Source organism: Eucyclogobius newberryi, unplaced genomic scaffold (genome assembly GCF_026437365.1).
Source record: "Eucyclogobius newberryi isolate DKJ021-1_F unplaced genomic scaffold, fEucNew1.0.hap1 SCAF_3, whole genome shotgun sequence".
Lineage (NCBI taxonomy): Eukaryota > Metazoa > Chordata > Actinopteri > Gobiiformes > Gobiidae > Eucyclogobius > Eucyclogobius newberryi.
The window spans coordinates 17,187,113-17,210,013 of record NW_027315945.1 but is presented as its reverse complement, the minus strand read 5'-3'; the positions used below and the strand labels follow the sequence as shown (position 1 = coordinate 17,210,013).

General features: G+C 44.9%; 1 protein-coding gene across 1 annotated transcript in view; it reads left to right on the top strand.

Moving 5' to 3' along the window:
* Positions 1-22,901, top strand: part of gask1a (golgi associated kinase 1A) — a 109,545-nt gene that overhangs the window by 80,393 nt on the left and 6,251 nt on the right. Inside the window, exons 2-3 of the mRNA XM_072461209.1 lie at positions 261-1,184; positions 2,090-2,506. Of these exons, the coding sequence (XP_072317310.1) occupies positions 261-1,184; positions 2,090-2,506 (1,341 nt within the window). The remainder of the gene's footprint in view (positions 1-260; positions 1,185-2,089; positions 2,507-22,901) is intronic.

The window sequence follows — 22,901 nt, the reverse complement described above, 5'->3', positions numbered from 1 at the left end:
AACAAACAAACACTGGCCTGATAGAAGAAATAAAAGTATCTAGAGTTAAAGAAGACCAAATACAATATTTATGGAGACTTACTTCTGCTTACCCCACTTCCACATGGTCACTCACAAATCATTCTTCAGTCAAGCATTACTCTTTGCTGTCACTGGTAAAGCGTTTGGACAAATTGGACGGCTTGTTCCTTTTGCATACTTTTACAGTATAATTATGGCTTTGTGGCTTATTTTGTTGGGTCTTGTGTCTGTTTTCGCAGGCCTGGCGGGTGTGGTCCAAATTGCTCAGTGGTCACAAATGGGTCCTGCTCCTCTCTCCACTATTCCTGCTCTTTCTCACCATTTTCATCATGGGCGTCACGCTACCTCCACCTGCGCCCCATCCTGACGCAAGCCGATGGCCGTCACGTGCCTTAAGCTCCGCCCACGAGTTCAAATCCAGAGCTAGGACTTTGGAGCAACCTCCTGGCTCAGTTTTACACCGACCCATCCCCTTTAAAGCACTTCCAAGCAACAGCAACAACCGGACCTGGGAACGCAATCATGGGAAGAACTCTAAAAATGTCGGCAATGACAAAAACATACTTAAAAGCCGTGCAGGCAAAAATAGAGAGAAGAATAAAAAGGAGACTGGAGGCAGTGCCAGGCAGCGAACCAGTCATGCCAATCCACAAATACCACAGTTTACAGGCAACAGCAAAAGAGCAAAACCTAGAATTAAGCCAGGCAACCACAGCGGAGAGTCGTATATACAAGTTGGAAGGGCTAAAGCTGGAGCAGGTCATGTCCTTTCTGTACAAGATGGTGATGTAAAAACAATACTTAAAAAAGCTGGACGTGCAAAGCAAGCAAAACAAAAGGCAACGCTAAAGGATGTTACAAAGTCAGACAGGAATTTCAAGAAGCATAATACCATTTCGAAGGAGGTTCTGTCAGCGGTGCATTCAAAGACTATGGAGAAAATGGGTAGTATTAAATGTCCAAGTTTTAATGCAGAGACGATTCCAGGCGGAGATGATGGGAGTATAAGAGTAAGTGGAGACAGGAGGGAGGTGCCCTGGTTCAGTGAAGATGATGTCCAGAAGATGAAGCTGCTCGCTGGAGGAGAGCCGTTGACCAAAGCTAGGGTCCCAGGGCATGGACAAGTTCTGCAGGTGGCTCTGGAGATGCCTGGCCAAAAAAAGGTACTGTAAATGGGAATGAAAAATGTTATAATACATCTGGCCAAAGACTTTAGAATAAAAAACGACACCCAACTGTAAACCGAACAATACAATACTCGCTGACAGGTACAGATCTGTGACATATTAGTTCTAACTTTATCTTCAATTTAAGCACAATTACATTTACTTAAGTAGTTTTCAGACACAATACTTTTACTTTTAGTTTGAAGTAACAGTACTCCTTCCACTGTCAGTCACAAGCTTTTAGTTGACAATATTAAATTATTTGAACATTTGTGATTCTTGTACAGCTCCTTCAGAGTTTTTCTATCATTTGAAAATACCAGATTTTGTGAATGAATTAAGGTTTTGTCATTCTGTTTCCAATTAAAGTAAAATAATCTGATCTAATTCTGTACTATTAAGCAACAATGTTACTCTTTTTGAGTACGTTTTTTTGCTGCTCTATACCACCTCTAATTATAAGGAACAATAAGCCTGAGTGCGCGGTACAATTTACATTTCCAAATACTCTATTACTCTACAATTACTCTATTACACGACTACAAAGTGCTCAAATTCACTCAAACTAGAAAATGCCAATTCGTTTCCCGGAAGACATTATTACGTCTTGCATTTGTACAAGTTATTTAATTGAGATGTGAGATCTGGAACAATGTGAACAAAACATAATTTGTGAATTCATCTGTTTACATTAGCTTAATGTAGTGAGTGCTTAGCGCAGTTGTTAAAATGTCACACTTTACATAATTTTCTGTGTAATAATAAATACATTTTAACATGTTTAATTATGTAAACAACCTTTTTTTCAAAGTCTAACAAGTTGATTTAATTACAGTTACCAAACTTCCATTAGTGTGCATTATATGACTGAGTTAACACCGAATCTCTGTCTACCACTGCAGACACTGGGGAAGATTCCTGAGGTCCCCTGCACCAAGGCCCATACCGATCACTGCCACAGGGGGCAGTGTTCTCTCATCAAACGCACAGATGACTGGTTTGAGGTCTTCGCCTTCCACTTGGACCGGGTTTTGGGACTAAACCGAAGTCTCCCTTCTGTTTTGAGGTCATTCCACAGTGAGATTCTCCCCTATAGGTACATCAGAGCAGGGCCCAGACCAGTGGTGTGGTGGGACCCCGACATACAACACTTGAAGGACAGTAACAACGACCAAAACTCTGTCCCATTGAGTTACGTTCAGTATCAGAAGATGCTGAAGGCTCGATGTGGGATAAAGACCGGTCTAAATGAAGAAGCGTGTGTTGGGGTGAATCACTCAGAGTGGAGCAGGCTGGCACTGTTCGACTTCTTACTACAGGTAAGAGAAAACATTGTCATATTCATCGCGACATTTAATGAATTGTAAATATGAAAATGTTCCTTTTCATAAAATTTGGGAATGTATTTTCAGTTTCATGGAATAATATTGTGGTGTAGAGGTACAGGAATGTTGACATATTTTTTCCATTATTTATGTTTTTCTGTAGCGCTATTATAAGTAGTTACACTTCATTCTAGGCACAAATAGAGATGTCACAATATCACATTTTAGAGTTATGATTCTTTTACGATTACTGCCACAATGAAAAAACAACAGTGACATCAGACTTTTCTAAATGAAAAAAGTACAACAATCAGCCTAAAAAAGGGTTCTTTACATTTAGGTTAACTTTATTAGAGCGTAGCTTGAAAATAAATGACTTATTTTTGCTTCTAAAATGTTCACAATGATATTTTTTTAGCTGCTACGATTAAATTATGACCTAAATAATCACAATTATCAATTAAATGAATAATATTTACATCTCTAGGCCAAAAATATACATTTAGAGATAAGTCAGAGATAGTACCTGCAATCCTACTTTTAAAAAGGCATCAGAATTTATCTTTATATGTAGCAATAATTGTTTACAGCATCGTGTTTAATCAGAATACAAAAATAATTGCTCCATATACTGTTCCTATAATGTATTCATGATGCATTGTAGAACATGAAAAAGTGAATGTTCAAGAGTCTTCAATTAAATGTGTTCCATGTGCTCCTATAATCAGTGAATGCACCACTAATTATAGACTCAAGGGAAAAAGATGTGTTAGAACTTCACTCAAGTCAAGTCTATACTATCTGACAGGCGCTATAAAAGTAATAATCACTGGTATTTACATCAAATAGAAGAATGTAAACCTGCAGTCAGTTTGTTAAGAGATAGTAGTCTCTGCCTTTGAAATCTGTATTTATGCATCTACAGTATTGATTTGCACTTGGCTGTAAACAGGTGCAGACCAGACCAAAGCATCAGGTTCATTGTGTGGCCTCAAAGCACATGGAGCCAATAGTTATACAATCCTCAGCTTTGATTTTGTTCAGTGAATGGAGAAAAATTCAGATCGACCCAAAAGTGATTCACGATGGCTTTTACACTCAAAGGAATAGACCGCAAAAGTCAAAGCTGTTATAAAGATAGGCTTTAGAAATGACTTACAGTGGATATAACGTTTATTTACAAGCTTGAATTGTTGTAGTCGGCCGACGAGCACCTATAAACTGGAGGATCATGGAGGAACTATTGTACATTTTAACTGCTTCCTTTTGTTCCCAGAGCTAAAGAAATTGGTTAGGACATTAACTAATGTGATTTTTGTTCACTATTAGTTTACTGAGATTGACATGTGTGGTTTGTGTACATACAAAGACTCAAAACATCTTCATCCTTTACTTTTAAAAGCCTCCATTTCTTCTCAGTGCTCAGTTTAAACGTCATACAGTGGTCAATACCAGTGCCTGCCTCCTTAATTACTCTATTCAGATCCATACCATTTTTAATGGCAAAACTAAAAAATATATATTTCCCCAAGAGGGATTTTTTGAATGAGAACTATTATCTTCATCATATATCATCCGATTGATTAGTTTATTTTATATATACAATTAAAAACTCAATGAGCGAAACTCTGTTTTATGAGTGCCCTATTGAATACAAAACACTTAAAAACACACAAAACAAACAGAACAGAATATCTAGATAAAATTGCAATAAAACAATACATTTAAAAAAATAAAAATGTATTCATAAAAATACATACAATGTAGAGTAAAATCATTAAAACATTAAAAACAAGAGAACTGGCACTGTGGATAGTCTTTGAATTAATTAGAAGGCATAACATGATTTTATTTAAATGTCTTTGATTTTTGTTACATGGGGCGGAAGTTCCTGGAAGTCTATTTCCCTAGCTTCGTATTGATTCGACGAGACTCTAAAATAAGAATGTCCTGTGATCTTAATCGATGAATACTTGAACTGATGTTCAGCAAATTATGTTAAAGACGGTAATCAGGAAAAATGCCAACTAGAGCCTTGTACACAAACAAAGGCACCGCTGTTCTCGTCTTGCATCCAATGATTGCCGTTCTACTTTAATATATAATTCACATGGTGAGTTCTGTCTCCTTCTCTTCTGTAATGAACCTCAGAGCTGAATGATAAACAGAGTTCAGAGATTTTAACACTGCATTTATATAATATCACCATAATCTAGAACTGAAAGAAATGTAGCCTGGATTAAATGTTTTCTACAGTGAAGACGAAAACACGTTTTATTTCTAAAGAAGAATGACAATCTGGCTATAAGATTATTTGTCAGCTCTGTATGTTTTTGTTGAAGGTTTATCATTGATCCAGCTGTTGAAGTATTTGTAGTAGGGTACTTGTTCAATCATACTACCATCGTTAGAATACACACTTTTTTTCTTTCAGTAGAGTGCTGTATAGAGAACAGTATACATTGTGTTTTACTTTAATTCACTAACCATTTTTAAATTAATGTAATTTTTTTGGATGGAATGAAAATCCACTTGAATATTTTGCATCACTGGTGCAGCAGAACGTGGCCAATAGATTTGCATCATCTGCATGCTAGCAAGTGTATGCTACTGTGTTTTAGATTGTGCTTAATTGTGTTTGAAGGAATTTTAAAGAGGAGTGGTGGGATCCAGCAATGAACAGATTACAAGTTAAATAAAATGTTAAATATTTTTTGATAATTCACTAGCAAGGACCACGACCCCAGATACGATGCAAGGTGTTTATTGGCAGGGGAGAAACATTAACACGAATGTACGAAGTTGATGCCGTTTTGGGTCTTCTTGCGATGAGGGCCTCGATACCCCCAAAAGAAGCTTAACGAGGCAGTGCGGATTGGCAGAATGGAGGACGAGGAGGTAATGGTGTGTGTAGACCTGGAAAGTCATGGAGAACCCGTGCTCCACGATATGAGGCGGTCAACGACGCCTTAACTGGAGGCAGATGTGGCAGCGACAATGTGGGAAAAGTTTGGTAGGAAATGTGGGGACCAGGCGTGGAACGACTTTAAGTAAAGGATGAACCAGATCCTGAGTCCTGCTGGGAAGTGCCACTTGACGACCAGTGCACAAGGTCTGGACGGATTGCAAAGGGGCTCGGAATAGTTCGTGTTACCACAGTAATCCTGCTGTTTTAGGGGAAGACTTAAGCGTTGGTTGGAGGTCCTTGATGCCGGGGTGAGGAGAACTATTGTGGACAAGACGGCCTGAGCAGGGGAACGCGCCTGAAGAGACATCGATGCCACTTGGGTAGGCTTGAGTACTTGCAATGTGACTGGTAGTAGAAGGTGAATGGGAAGTAATTAGTTAATGTTAAAACGTGGTGAGGGTCGAACGAAGCCATGATGGAAGGAACGTTAACGGAGCTGGATGGTCTAGGAGGACTGAAGCACCTGAAGCGGAGCTTATGTGTGAAACGTGGTGGCTGAGGTTGGAGGAACTGGGGTCGATGATTTTCCACCTTGGTAGTAAATGTTCTGAATGTATTTGTTGATGATACAGGGTCATCGGACTGGACGGCCATGAATGGCCCGACAGGAAGACAGCAATCCTTATAGCATTGGTCTTAAAGAACCCCCGAACCGGCTGATAGAACGGTGTATCAAAGTGCAGCAGCAACTTGATGGACTGGATGAGAATGACGACACTTTGGAGTGATGAACCGAAGACGTTAGGGTCGGGAGATACAGGGCTTGTCCCAAGGGAATGATCTGCGTGGTAAAGTTGGTATGACCAGCTGCTGTTTGGAGGACTCCAAAACATGGCAGACCGGCCTCCCGGTGCCCGAAGGGGGAAGAGGCGGCATCCCGGTGCCCGAAGGGGGAAGAGGCGGCATGAGGGAAGAGGCGGCATGAGGGAAGAGGCGGCATGAGGGAAGAGGCGGCATGAGGGAAGAGGCGGCATGAGGGAAGAGGCGGCATGAGGGAAGAGGCGGCATGAGGGAAGAGGCGGCATGAGGGAAGAGGCGGCATGAGGGAAGAGGCGGCATGAGGGAAGAGGCGGCATGAGGGAAGAGGCGGCATGAGGGAAGAGGCGGCATGAGGGAAGAGCGAAGAGGCTGCATGAGGGAAGAGCGAAGAGGCTGCATGAACCTCGCGGAAGGAGGAGACATGGCATCCCGGTGCCGGGGGGAAAAGGGGGGGGTTGACCAGAAAGTTGACCTGGCATCCCGGTGCCGAGGGGGGAAATAAAGTAGACCTGGCATCCCGGTGCCGAGGGGGGAAATAAAGTAGACCTGGCAACCCGGTGCCGAGGGGAGAAAGACAGTCGACCTGGCATCCTGGTGCCGAGGGGGGAAAGAAAGTAGACCTGGCATCCCGGTGCCGAGGGGGGAAAGAAAGTAGACCTGGCATCCCGGTGCCGAGGGGGGAAAGAAAGTAGACCTGGCATCCCGGTGCCGAAGGGGGAAAGAAAGTAGACCTGGCATCCCGGTGCCGAGGGGAGAAGGGGGGAAAGAAAGTCGACCTGGCATCCCGGTGCCGAGGGGGGGTTAGAAAAGGGGGAAATAAGAGACCTGGCAACCCGGTGTCAGGAGAGCATGAGAGACAGAGGGGGGGGGGGGAGATCTGGCATCCCGGTGCCGAGGGGGAGGGGTTTGGAAATGGAGGGAATAGAAAGACCTGGCATCCCGGTGTCAGGGGGAGCATAAGAGAGGGCATGAGGTAGAGATGTTTAGTAAAAGGTAGTGTTCATTGTTAGGGAGAAGGGCGAAAAGGAGGTCTGGCATCCCAGTGCCTGAGGGAGAAATATTTAGTAAAGGTAGAGTTCATGGTTAGGGGGAGGACGAGGAGGAGATCTGGCATCCCGGTGCCTGGGGGAGAGAGCATGAGGGGGTAGAGAGCGAGCATGAAAGAGGGGGCATGAAGAAGAGACACTTGTTCGGATTTGGTTTAATTTAGAAATAAATGAGAAAAAGTGAGGCCTAGTGATCCAGGAAGAGAAAATTGCAACCTTTCGCTGGATAAGAGCGGGACCTGGCATGAAACCGGCGAGAGGGAGGGAGAAGGAGGAAGGGGGAGAAAGAGAGCGCGGGTGAGCGAGAGCGAGGGTAAAGGACGGGAGGAAAAGGAATGGAAGGAATGAGGCTGGAACCTGGCGACGTAAAGCCAGAGGATAAAACGCTAGAACCTGGCGACGTAAAGCCAGAGATGAAACGCTAGAACCTGGCGACGTAAAGCCAGAGATGAAACGCTGGAACCTGGCGACGTAAAGCCAGAGATGAAACGCTGGAATCTGGCGACGTAAAGCCAGAGATGAAACGCTGGAACCTGGCGACGTAAAGCCAGAGATGAAACGCTGGAATCTGGCGACGTAAAGCCAGAGATGAAACGCCGGAACCTGGCGACGCGGTGTCCGAGGATGAAATGCCGGAACGTGACAACGCGGTGCCAGAGGATGAAATGCTGGAACGCCCGAGGATAAAGTGCCGGAACGTGGCAATGCGGTGCCCGAGGATAAAATGCCGGAACGTGACGACGCGGTGCCAGAGAATAAAATGCCGGAACGTGGCAACGCAGTGCCCGAGGATTTAATGCCGTAACGTGGCAACGTGGTGCCTGAGGATACGCGGTGCCCGAAGATAAAATGCCGGAACGCCCGAGGATAAAATGACGGAACGCCCGAGGATAAAATGACGGAACGCCCGAGGATAAAATGCGGGAACGTGGCAACGCGGTGCCCAAGGATGGAAACGTTAGAACCTGGTAAAGACTGTAACCGAAGCTATAAGCTGGCAACTTTGAGTCAGACCGAAATGCAGTAACTGGATGAAATGCTGGAACCTGGCAACGCAGAGATGGAGGATAAAAACACTAGAACTTGGCAACGCAGTGTTCGAGGGTAAACCGCAGGAACCTGGCGACGTAGCCAGAGGATAAAACGCAGGAACCTGGCGACGCAGTGCCAGAGGATAAAACGCAGGAACCTGGCGACGCAGTGCCAGAGGATAAAACGCAGGAACCTGGCGACGCAGTGCCAGAGGATAAAACGCAGGAACCTGGCGACGCAAAACGCAGGAACCTGGCGACGCAGTGCTAGAGGATAAAACGCAGGAACCTGGCGACGCAGTGCCAGAGGATAAAACGCAGGAACCTGGCGACGCAGTGCAAGAGGATAAACCGCAGGAACCTGGCCACGCAGTGCTAGAGGATAAAACGCAGAACCTGGCAACGCAGTGCCAGAAGATAAAACGCAGAACCTGGCAACGCAGTGTCGGAGGATAAAACGCAGAACCTGCCGGAACGTGGCAACGCGATACAACTATGTAACTTGGCGACACGGTGCCAGAAGATTAACGATGGGGAAGGAGAGGAGGGGGAGAGATGGCAGGGTAAGTTTTTTTTTTTTTTTTTTTTTTTAAATATACGTTTTCATTATTTTATAATAAACATACATACGTTGTATGTATTTATTTATTGTTATTTTGAGCGATGCGGGAGGGGTGAGCGAGTAAGGTGAATTAATGCTTGAAAGAGGTGAGAGTCTGGTTCCAAGGCTGGTGTGATGGGCAGCTCGGTGCGGAAGGAAGGAGACAACGGAGGAGGAAGGAAACGACGGAGGAGGAAGGAGACGAGGGTGAGGATACTTTACCTGGAGGAGCCGCTCCTGCCCGCGAAAGTGGGCGGGGCAGAGCGCGCTCCGCAGTGGAACGAGAGTTAACGGGAATTGTGAGCGCAAAAGAGAAGTTTAAAACATCATGATTTGATGACGGTGCCGTGGTCTGGAGACCTGCCGCCGTCCACGCGGACGGTCAATGTAGAGAGAAATGACGAGCGCGTGCGGTGGGCGCTTAACGAGCGAGGCCGCGGGATGAGGCTGGGATGACGCGGGCGCTGGAAAGACCGGAGCGCTGGGAGGAGGGCGCAGGACGCACGGCGATCTCAATACCGGACTAGCAGAAGTGATGCGAGGTGGGACGCCGGTCTGCTGACGGGAGCCTGGCCGTGAGCGAGAGCTGAGCCTGTGAGAACAGCTGATGGGACCGGACCGGACCTAGTGGGACACCAGTGGAGGATGGCCCGGTGTGGCTCGCCTGTGCTGGGCCGATGCATCGAAAGGAACGAGGTCGAGTTGATCCATAGAAAGGTCGGGAACGAGTGTGTTTTCGAGCGCGGCTCCTGCCGCCATGGAGCGTGTGCACGAAAATCACGAACACAGGTGTGTGTGATCTGGATGATTAAGTAGTGTAGCCGCAGGAAGGGGCGTGGTCCTGCTCCCGAACTTAAGATAACAAACTTATCTCCATAAAGAAAGATAGTCAGAAGCAGAGGATAGTGCTCGAGCTGCCATACTTCCCCAGCACAGTTGCTCCAAGGGCAGCGTAGCTGAAACTCTAGGTTTTTATTTCTGTTCCTAACTGGCCTGACCATAAGCGATTTCTGATTCCTTTCCCAGTTGAATAGGGGCAATAGAGTGCTGGGCAGGTTGAGGCCTTGTCATCCTGACCATACATGATTTAAGCCACTAATGCAAATGGCTAAGACAGCTGAACTTCATTGGTTCAGATTGGCAGTTTTGATACAGTTATTTGATCTTTCTTTTTTTAATTTACAACCAAATCATGTGTTTTTTAGTTTAGGTTTTGTCACCTGCTTGTCTTTGTGGAGTTGGTATTGCTTTACCCAGAATGTTTCACGTTATGGCATTACACTAGTCAATCTCCCTGGAAACAGGCAAGTGATGCCACCAGGCCAAGTTCCAGGTCAGATCTGTGGAAAGTCCTCTCACCTTTGTTGTTGTTGTTGTTGTTGTTGTTTCTGTTGTTGTTGTTGTTGTTTCTGCTGTTGTTGTTGTTGTTGCTGTTGTTGCTGTATGTTTATGGTGTTGTCTGTGGAAACAAATTTCCTTCTGGGACAATCAGCTAACATACCAATTTCCACATAGTTAGCAATTAATATGTGGTCCATAAACTAAAGTGTCTGTGGAACATTCAATAGAAACTCCTTAGAAAGCAAAGGCAGAACCTCCCACGGGAAAGTTACACAGTGCACCATTTCACATTTTCAACATTAGTCACAACACATTTCCATTCAAGACATTCAAGTTTGGCCCCAGTCATCAGTGTAGACTCATATTGGTGGAGGTCAGGAGACAGTAACAGCCTGTAAAATGTGGATAGAAAAGCTAATTAAAAGATGCATTAAAAGTCCATTTACTGGGGCGACACAGGCCAGAAATCACAGAGTAAATGGGCAGCAGTGTTACAGTCTGTGAACTCGCCGCAGCGCACACACATGCTCTAGTCTGGCTTCTGCAGAGGGACACGGTGACCTCCCACTTCAATGCAGGTTACAAGGAAAGTGGAGTGTTCACGAGTGAGTTATTGTGCTAATCTAAACCTTGTGAGTGGCGCAACTGGCACTTTAAGTGAAATGAGCTCTCAAGATGGAAGAAAATGTTTTATATCAAGTTAAATCAAGTCACGATAATGTGTTTGTATTTCTCTAATTGTTCCTTTCTGCCCATCGTTTTGCAATTTTAATAACAAAGTTAAGTTTATGTAATAGTTTCATTAGTCTTTATTTGAACAGACAATCTACAGAGACACTACATTACCTAGCATGTTCTGCTAATATTTAATTTGTACAAGAGTCGTCCCCTGTAGAAAAGGTTTTAATTATGATTTTAATGCATTTTTCCTGTTGTGAATTGCCTTGTGTATGAAATGTCCTCTACAAATAAACTTGCCTTGCCTAAAAGAAATCATCTGCTTTGGACTTCTATTCTAAAGTCCAACCCCGACTGGAGGAATAATAACTGACACTTGCCCTGCCCTTGTTTTCTTTATTTTTTTGTACTTTTATTTTTTTAAATCTTCGTCAAGAACATAGAAATTACAACATGAAATGAAATGAAAAATAAAATGACAACTTTAAACAAACGTAAAATAAAACAAAAAACAGAGCAGGACCCGATAGAACAGAAGATAAGTAAAGAGTCAAATGAGAAAATAAGACGGTGGCATCCAAAGAAAAGAAGGGTCAAATCATTGTAAATCCAACATAAAAGTCCCATTTTGTCCATTGTTTGTTGGGTTTGTCCATTTTCAAATTGAGTCCAGATGTGATTTTTTTTTTCCATTGTGCATTTGTCGGTTATGATGCCCTGCCCTTGTTTTCAAGTCTGATCTCACAGCTTGGTCATTAAGGCATTTTGAGGTCAAGTACTTCAGTATTTGATTTTTTGTTTTGATTTAGTGTTATGAGGCTATTGTGGACTGAAGGAAGATTGTATCCCAGACAACCATTCCTATTTAAAGAAGGGTTTTTCTTTCTTTCCATCTGATTGAAAGTTACTGGGTGCTTCGTTAGTGGTGCAGTGGATAAGTCTGTTGCACATGTGTGGTTACGACCACTGCGGCAACGTGGGGTCAATTCACGGCCTCAACCATTTGCCGAATGTCTTTACCCTCTCACCCCAATCATGCTACAGCTGCTCCGTTAAATAAAGGCTTTGGGCCACAAAAAGGACAATGACAGTTGGATGTAAGTCGAAATGTCTTGATTTCTAAAAACGACTGCTTGACCATTTTGCAGCTCAGCGAGAGTTATGCACCGTACACAACATTCTTATGACAAGCTTTTTTTGACAAGAAAATAAGCATAGAGGGTAAAGAGTGGGGAGGGACATTTATGAAATTGTCAGTGCCAGCAGAGCATTAATTTTTTTTCAAGAATTACTTGGACAGTATATGGAATATGAAATGATAGTGAACAGTTCTTTTGAATTGACATTATATCGTTATCGGGATACTCCCAAAAAAGATCGAGATATTCATTTTGTCAATATCGCCCAGCCCTAATTGGTTATTGAGCCAGGATCGATTTTTACATTGTGTCCCGCAAGAGTGAACAGAAACCTTTTTCACCTCATGCACAAGTTTTCCACTTTCTTTTCTGTTCTGTTTTGTGATACTTTAATTTCACAGCCACAGTGTTGAAAATCTCTGCCTCACCTTCACCCGTCCACCAATTTTAACAACCCGCACTGTAGTAATCCTGTCCTGCTTTGTTCTTTGCTTCGTGAAATAGCTGCTGTGTACCCGTAATGCTTTGCTCTGGGTTGTGAGAGTGCGTATAGGGCTGATATGAATAACCCATGAGTGCAGAAGTCAATGTCTGTAAGCGGGCCAAGCGCTAATAGCCTGATATTGATCCAGGGAGAGGCGATGAGTGGGCTGTAGACACTTGTTCCTACCTACTCCTCTCACACCTCTCCAGGCCCAGAGTGTGAAGGACACACAGGACGTCCCGCTGGGGCATGAGGGGGATACAATGACAGTAGGAGTCGGTGTACAGTGTGGTGAGGTGATGAGTGGTGTGAGGCGACTGGGGAATACTATGGGCACGATAGAAACATTTCAAACTAAGGAAAAGACTCAATACCATTATTAGATACCACAGTGATTATAAAAAGGATCTGGACAATTTAGAATGTAATTTCCAACACAAAATGATTGTAGATTCTTTGAGATCACCATGTGGTTTTGAAACTAGTTCTAAAGTATATAAAGGCCTGTGGTCTCATTTATAAAAAATGTACGTGGAACTCTGACTAAAAGAGTACTTGAGGACAAAACCCAAACTTCACGTTGGAAGAAAAATATTCAGATTTATAAAACCCTCCGCACACACTCCAGCAGATTCTTTCCTCCTTACACCTGGAGCAGAAACCTGCGTCACACCTCCTCAATTTCCCCATGTAAGGACACTGCAAAGTGAGTTATGAATGAGATTTTCCTAAACCTGAGCAAATAATTACCAAGTTTGATAAATACACAGAGACACAGAGGGAGGGCAGAGAGTCTCTGCAGCAGTTTAAGAATACAAGCATATACATCAAAAAAGAGTAAAGCAAATTAGATTTTGGATAAATAATTGAAAACTTTACCTTCTTATAAAACATTAATATAGAATGTTGAAAAAAAAAAATTAAATACTGTATATTAACCATTAGCTATTACTTTTGTAAATGGATTTAATGCAAATTGAAAGTAGCTCAAGGAATTACTCATTTACCTTTCTACATTTCCTTTCACTGTTTTTCCTTTAGTGCTAAGCAGAGTCTCACCTGGCAATAAGAAAAATGTGTGAAATAAGGCATTTTTGAAGCTGGGATCTGACAACTTTATTCTTGGAAGCAAAGATGGACAACTTTACTGCTGCAATTAACTGATAATGTGGATGCTTTTTTTTTTTCAATGCGCACTGAGCAACATTTCTGGTGGAGGGTCTGCCAAATGCTTGTCTCCATGGAGATGTCATTGTTTTGCAAGAAATTCAATTCAATTCAAACGCCCAAAATCACAACAGCAGTTGTCTCGGAGGGCCAGACAAATCTTTCACATTATGGCAATGTCTATCTCCATGGAAACAAGAAGGCAACTACGCCAGGCCATGTTACACTTGAGAGATCTGTCAGAGGTGACTTAGAATACAATTCAATTAATTTTTTAGTAAAAACACAAAATCACAACACCAGTTGCCTCAGAGGGCGACAGTGAAAAACAGATTAAACAATGTTCATAGGGACTTGGCAATGTCCCGTGTCCTTAGACAAATGTCCCAAAGACCCCTGTCCTTAGACCCTCCTTCTCTCCTTGGGGAAAAAGTAGAATCCTGGAGGAGTTCCACTGTGAAGGAGAGATCCGACTCCCTCAGACGGAACGGGCTGAGATAGACAGTGGAGCTGGACCCCAGTTCTTCCAGGCAGATGAAGAACCGTTCATATGGAGGCAGACCATTTGGGTTAGGGTTTTAATTCAAGTGTACATTACACTTAAAATGTAAATTGCCGTGCCTGGAATGTTCCACAACAATGCCATCTTGAGGAACATTCCAAGCAACGCAATTACATCTCCAAGAAGACAAGTGGACCAGGAAAGTTACATTGTGCACCTTTAATCCATATATGTACTTTTCAATTCATCGTGATTTTTTTGTTTCATTTATCTTTTTCCACTATGGTCTGTTGATCAGTTCAACCCTCTCCTTATCTCATCTCTATCTCACTTATCTCTTTAAAGGCAGGTGCAAAATGTTGGCCGTCTGCGATGAAGGATTTCTGAGCTTAGGGAAAATCTTGAATCACAGCTCAAAATCATGGGTTGTAATTCTCACAGTGAGACAGAAACAAAGATTAAACATTGTACGATTTAAATAAAGCTGTGATTTATATCAAACCTGTCTGATATTTTGTCTTGGTCCCAGATTGAGTCCACGTCTATAAGGCAATGTGTGTGAAGTGTCTTGCCTAAGGACATTATGACATTATTATTTCCTCTAGCGCCCCACAATGGCACCTGGTGTTCCAGCAGTCTCCCATCCAAGTGCTAACCAGACCCTGTCCTGCTTAGCTTTCAAAAACGGGTCGGGATCGGGCTTTGGCAATCAGGTATGGCCACAATCTATGTCTGACAAATATGTAAACACAACCGCTCCTTAAAGTAACAGCAGGAGGATTCAGCCATAATGAGGCCTCTTTCATTTTGTAGCTTGTAGCGCTAGCCCCTGCTAATCAGTACATTCTTGTAAATTTCCCACATGGAGCCTAGAACTTGATATTCACTCAAAACAGCTGATAGTAGGAACCATTGCACAGTGTGACGTTGTTTCGTCTTACGTCTTAGGTTGCATTCACATAGATTGGGCACCAAAATTGCAACATTGCCTCTTTCTCTGTGCTGGTCCAGTTCTTAAAACCAAATGTGCAGGAAGGCACCACTACTCTTCACCTCTAGAGGTGCTGTGTACACGGAATGACAAAGAAGAGACCCAGAGCACTGCCTGATCAAACTTAAACAGAAACGAACTTGAAGCGGGACTTTAGCAGTGTTTGGATTCATGTTTTGGCTCTTGCGGCTTCACCCAACAACCTGCCCATGAGGGCACAACCTTCCCCATGAGGGCACAACCTTCCCATGAGGGCACAACCTTCCCCATGTGTCCACAACATGCCCAATGTGTGCATAACATGCCAATATGTGCACAACTTGCCCACATGTGCACATCCTCCCCAACATGTGCACAACAAATAAAGGTTATCTTATATAATCTGCCCCACATGTGCACAACCTGCCCAACGTGTGCACAACCTGCTCCACATGTGCACAACCTGCTCCGCATGTGCACAACCTGCTCCGCATGTGCACAACCTGCTCAGCATGTGCACAACCTGCTCCGCATGTGCACAACCTGCTCCGCATGTGCACAACCTGCTCCGCATGTGCACAACCTGCTCCACATGTGCACAACCTGCTCCACATGTGCACGCTCACTGTGAGCAGCAGATTTCGCATTCACAATTACCTAAACAAACTGAACCAGCCAGGCAAACGAATCCTGATTCTGATGAAAATTGTATCGTGAATGCACCTCCCTCATCTTGTCGTGTGACATACCATCCATCCATCCATCTTCTGCCGCTTTATCCGGGGCCGGGTCGCGGGGGCAGCAGTCTGAGCAGGGACTCCCAGACCTCCTTCTCCCAAGACACTTCCTCTAACTCCTCCGGGGGGATCCCGAGGCGTTCCCAGGCCAGCCGAGAGACATAGTCTCTCTAGCGTGTCCTGGGTCTTCCCCGGGGCCTCTTCCCGGTGGGACATGCCTGAAACACCTCCCGAGGGAGGCGCCCAGGAGGCATCCGGAACAGATGCCCGAGCCACATCAGCTGGCTCCTCTCGACGTGGAGGAGCAGCGGCTCTACTCCGAGCTCCCCCCGTGTGGCCGAGCTCCTCACCTTATCTCTAAGGGAGCGCCCAGCCACACGGCGGAGGAAACTCATTTTCGACCGCTTGTATCCGCGATCTTGTTCTTTCGGACCATAGGTGAGGGTAGGAACGTAGACCAACCGGTAAATAGAGAGCTTTGCCTTTCGGCTCAGCTCCTTCTTCACCACAACGGTCCGATGCAGCGACTACATCACTGCAGCCGCTGCATCGATCCGCCTGTCGATCTCACGCTCCATCCTTCCCTCACTCGTGAACAAGACCCCGAGATACTTGAACTCCTCCACTTGGGGCAAGGACTCCCCACCCACCTGGAGAGGGCAAGCCACCTTTTTCCGGTCGAGAACCATGGCCTCGGATTTGGAGGAGCTGATTCTCATCCCAGCCGCTTCACACTCGGCTGCAAACCGTCCCAGTGCATGTTGCAGGTCCGAGTTTGATGGAGCCATCAGGACAACATCGTCTGCAAAAAGCAGAGATGAGATCCTGTGGTCCCCAAACCGGACACCCTCCGACCCCTGACTGCGCCTAGAAATTCTGTCCATAAAAATTATGAACAGAACCGGTGACAAAGGGCAGCCCTGGCGGAGTCCAACATGCACTGGGAACAGGTCTGACTTACTGCCGGCAATGCGAACACAGCTCCTGCTCCGGTCATACAGGGACCGGACAGCCCTGAGCAAAGGGCCCCGGACCCCGTACTCCCGGAGCACCCCCCAAAGGACACCCCGAGGGACACGGTCGAAAGCCTTCTCCAGATCCACAAAGCACATGTGGACTGGTTGGGCAAACTCCCATGAACCCTCGAGCACCCGATGGAGGGTATAGAGCTGGTCCAGTGTTCCACGGCCGGGACGAAAACCACTCTGCTCCTCCTGAATCTGAGGTTCGACTATCGGTCGGATTCTCCTCTCCAGTACCTTGGAATAGACCTTACCCGGGAGGCTGAGGAGTGTGATCCCTCTGTAGTTGGAACACACCCTCCGGTCCCCCTTCTTGAACAGAGGGACCACCACCCCGGTCTGCCAGTCCAGAGGCACGGTCCCCGAACGCCACGCGATGTTGCAGAGACGTGTCAACCAAGACAGTCCTACAACATCCAGATACTTTAGGTACTCAGGGATCTCATCCACCCCCGGAGCCCTGCCACCGAGGAGTTTGCGAACAACCTCAGTGACTTCAGCTTGGGTGATGGATGAGCCAGCCTCCGAGTCCCCGGTCTCTACTTCCTCTTCGGAAGACGTGACTGAGGGATTAAGGAGATCCTCAAAGTATTCCTTCCACCGTCCGACGACATCCCCAGTCGAGGTCAGCAGGCCTCCACCCGCACCGTAAACGGTGTTGGTGAGACACTGCTTCCCCCTCCTGAGGCGCCGGACGGTTTGCCAGAATTTCCTTGGTGCCGACCGATAGTCCTCCTCCATGGCCTCCCCGAACTCCTCCCAGGCCCGGGTTTTTGCCTCTGCGACAGCACGAGCCGCGGCTCGCTTGGCCTGCCGATACCCGTCGATGACCTCCGGAGACCTACAAGCCAGAGTGGCCTGATAGGCCTCCTTCTTCAGTCTGACGGCATCCCTTACTTCCGGTGTCCACCACCGGGTTCGGGGGTTGCCGCCACGACAGGCACCGGAGACCTTGCGACCACAGCTCCGAGCAGCCGCATCAACAATGGAGGCGGAGAACATGGTCCACTCGGACTCAATGTCCCCAGCCTCCCCCGGGACATGGGAGAAGCTCTCCCGCAGGTGCGAGTTGAATACCCTACTGACAGAGGGCTCCACTAGACGTTCCCAACAGACCCTCACAATGCGCTTGGGTCTGCCAAGTCTGTCCGGCTTCCTCCTCCGCCAGCGGATCCAACTCACCACCAGGTGGTGATCGGTTGACAACTCTGCCCCTCTCTTCACCCAAGTGTCCAAGACACGCGGCCGGAGGTCTGATGACACGACAACAAAGTCGATCATTGACCTCCGGCCTAGGGTGTCCTGGTGCCATGTGCACTGATGGACACCCTTGTGCTTGAACATGGTGTTCGTTATGGACAATCCGTGGCTAGCACAGAAGTCCAATAACTGAACACCGCTCGGGTTCAGATCGGCGAAGCCGTTCTTCCCGATCACCCCTCTCCAGGTGTCACTGTCATTGCCAACGTGGGCGTTGAAGTCCCCCAGTAGAACAACGGAGTCCCCGGTCGGTGCACTGTCCAGTACCCCTCCCAAGGACTCCAAGAAGGCCGGGTACTCTGCACTGCTGTTCGGCCCGTAGGCCGCCACAACAGTGAGAGACCTGTCCCCCACCCGAAGGCGGAGGGACGCGACTCTCTCGTTCACCGGGGTGAACTCCAACACGTGGCGGCTGAGCTGGGGGGCTATCAGCAAGCCCACACCAGCCCGCCGCCTCTCCCCGCGGGCAACACCAGAGAAGTGGAGCGTCCAGCCCCTCTCGAGGAGATGGGTTCCAGAGCCCAAACTGTGCGTGGAGGTGAGGCCGACTATATCTAGTCGGTATCGCTCAACCTCCCGCACAAGCTCAGGCTCTTTCCCCCCCAGCGAGGTGACATTCCATGTCCCCAGAGTTAGTCTCTGCGTCTGGAGATCTGGTCGCCGGGGCCCCTGCCGTCGACTGCCGCCCAGATCTCTCTTCACCGGCCCCTTATGGATCCTCCTGCGGGTGGTGGGCCCACGGGAGGGCGGCCCCACGTCGCTCTTTCGGGCTGTGCCCGGCCGGGCCCCGTGGGGTAAGACCCGGCCACCAGGCGCTCGCCATGGAGCACCCATCCCAGGCCTGGCTCCAGGATGGGGCCCCGGTGACGCCGATCCGGGCGACGTAAACTGCCTTGTTTGTGTTGTCATCATAGGGGCTTCTGAACCGATCTTTGTCTGACCCGTCACCTAGGACCTGTTTGCCTTGGGAGACCCTACCAGGGGCATGAAGCCCCCGACAACATAGCTCCCGGGATCATTCGGGCACTCAAACCCCTCCACCACGTTAAGGTGTCGGTTCAAGGAGAGGTCGTGTGACATACATTCATCTTAAAAAATGAAAGAAATGGTGCAATGGACATCCGGCTTTAGACGCTTTGTTTTGTGTTCTCGGGCTTCTCATGACAACATGCCCACATAGAGCTGCTCATCACGCATTCTTTCCTGCACATTATCACTGTGCATTTCTTTATAATCCTAATGCATGTTGTATGTTCCCTGTGAAAATGCCTCTCTCATATGAATAATGCAGCCACAGCAGCACACTCCCTTATTCTTTGTTCTTGTTCTTTCCCTTTGACTCAGCTCCTACATGTCACAGGGAGACATCATTTTACTTTCTATTGACTTAAATAGGGAACTGTTATGTGTTCAACATTAATCAAGACTGATCATGTTAAACCAACTGAGATTTTAAGGTGCTAAATAGGCAAGGAACATGTATTTGTAGAGCACAAGTTATTCAAAGTGCTTTATATAACAACTAATGATGATCATAATGAATCATACTGAGATTGCAGATACAAATCGTTTCAGTGGTATACACAGCTAAACCGGAAATGTTGTTTATTTTTTTGCCCTAAATTTGGACATTGTCAGAGTAGAGCCCTAAATACTAATCTTAGCATTTATTTAAATGTATTCTGACACTATAGAGCAACTTTTCCCCCTGGAGAGCTATGGAGGAAAGATAGATGCCCATTAAAACCTATTGTTAACCTATTTCAACCTTTCTTGAACCACATTGTTATTAGCTGTGACAGCACACCAGCCACCAAAACACCAGTAACCAGCAAACAGATCTAACTAATATCTGCGTCTTTGTGTCTGGCTCTTTGGATTATGCAAATACGACCGTTGTTTTCTTTTCTGGTTCAAAGGTTTGGTCAGGACACTTTAAAATGCCCAAATATGTCATTAATATTTCATAAAATGTCTGTGTAAGTCATATGACAAATTTGTTCAAGGCATACAGCAATCCCTCAAGGAACAGTGGTGTTCCCTGGCACACTGGTTGACATCAAGGTATTAGTGCACAAAGTTAGCATTCAAAGTAAACATTTACAATGATAATAGGCTAATTTTAATTATTTAGCGTAATATGTATGATTCCTAAATCCTATGGGGAGCTACTGGTGGCTCTCGAGCTGCAGGAGACCTAAGGAGCTACAGGAGATAAATGTGACCGAGCGGCAGGGATCAATCCGATTATAGTCAACCGTAAAAGATAGTCATTGTCATATGTGGATACATAATCATTATCTTAAATATACAGACTCAATAACTCTCTCTCTCTCTCTCTCTCTCTCTCTCTCTCATTCATATATATATATATATATATATATATATATATATATATATATATATATATATATATATATATATATATATACATAAAAGCATTATTATGTTTTAGTTATTGTTTTTTCACTCAAATCCCAATATTTTCAACAAAAGGGGATTTTGGGTATCTTAATTTTAAATGTTTTAGTTAACTCAATTTGAGTGTTTTTTTTTTTTTTTTTTTCGCCAATTTTTTTTATTTAAAACTTTTAAGGGGTGATTTTTATGCATTAATTTATAAAATGCATTTTTGGAAAAGCCTTTGAAGATACAATGTCTCATAGTTCTATGGATGTGAGTGGATTAAAATGGAAGTAGATTTGACAATTTAGTTGTTTCTGCGTGAAAGTCTATATGTTGAGAGAACAAACTGACTAGTTTTGCCTGTAGTTTTGTTTGTGGTGTCTCGCGTTGATAAAACTCTTGGTAGACTAAAGAAATGCCCCGCCGATTGATTAGTCGCTCAAAAGATTTCTGTTTCTCTATGATCTGACCATGTATCCGACCCAAACGACACTCACAAAAATACGACCGTATGGGAGTTCGTACAACAACATAAAAAATGTGTCTGGAAAGTACTAACAATGCATTTGTATGTGAAAAGGAAGATTAATCATGATTAACTGCCAACATTTCAGCTCACCCCATTCCTGCTCCTTTCTGCTGTTGGACATAAATCCTTATTATCTAGGGTAAATGAAATAATCAACTAAGTCAGATAAGTCAGATAGGCCGACAACCCTAATCGTTAGTGTCAGCCCTTCTCAGCAGCTTAACTGTTTGTTCCATACAGTTTACTTTTTATATTGTTTTGCCAAATATATGCACATGGTTTTGCACACGTGCATAAAACATGGTAGAATATTCTAATAACAGTCGCATTTTTGGACATTCAACCACAAACTCAATTCTATAGGACAGCATGGAATATTATACATTTCACATTTTACTGCTTTTTTAGTCCAACCTGATTTCTGAGCATTCAAATTGCTACGGTCAGAGGAGCCCTGAGCAGTTTCAAGCAAGGCTAAAAAGAATTGCTGCTAAGACCTGAAAGTGCTGGAGAGGAAATGTGTTGTTTAATCTTGTGAAGGCCCAGAACACGTGCATTGCATTGTCTTGTATTGAGCTGAATATGAGCTGAGTGGTCGATGCAGTTGCACTTTATCTTCCTCCCACAAACTCCTCACACCTCCGCTGGCTCTGACCACAGCACAGCAGCTCCACACAGCGCGCAGTGTTGGGTGTAAGTCAATATTGGCCCTGCAGAGTACCACGGACCACAGGAACAGACCCCGAAGCAGCTTAGAGGTGGGATAGTGTCATAGAGTAAAGTGGCAACAGGGTGAGAAGACACACACGGAGGTGAGCCGGAGTGACGCAAGTCGCATGGAAATGTCAAGAAGAACATAGCAACCACTTCAAATAAATACAGTATGGACCAAGATGGCTTTGCTTGATTTTGTTGTCATTTCAGTTTTTTTCTTTTCTTTTTAGCTTAAATAATTCATGTTCCGCACTATCGCCAGGGGGTTTGCGATGCTCTGTGCGTTGTGAGATTCCCAGCTGCTTTGTTACATGTCTCTCTCTCACTCCATTCTCTTCACCCCCACAATTTCTTGCAACTACATGCCCTAACTAATAAATAATACATAGGTGAAAATATGTAGAAAAAATGTATGTATCTTATATACATTGTCCCAAAAATAATAGATGATGTTATGTTAATCCAAATGAAATGTGAAGCAAACTAATTCATCAAAACACTTCAAATTACCTTTAACAAAATTACTATTTTAATCAGCTCTTCTTGTAGCATAAATTATATCCTTAACATTCAAATTTGGTATATCGGACAAAATTGGACTCTCATTTCTGAATTTCTTTTCTCTTTTCTTTGGACGACATCTACTTACTTTCTAATTTTATTCTTTTATTTTATTCTTTTTTGGTTTTTCATTTATTTTTTACTTTGTGTATGTTTGTTTGTTTTATGTTTGTTCTTGTTGATTTATATTTAAAAAATGTATAAAATAAAACATCCAAAGAATCAAATGTGCCATGTCTTCAAAACAACAAAGTGTCTAATGTAAAGGATTCAGACTTAATTAAATATTTAATTAATACCCTAATTTATAAGACTGAACAATTCTTGATAAACTCTTTGTTCATTATGTAATAAACACTTTGTTTGTGCTTTGTAAAGGCTGATTAAGGTCTAGCACTAACTTTATGTCCTTTCCACTACATCCGCAAAGCTCGTGCTGCTCGTGCCATTCTGAAGAAATGACATAGCACTAAA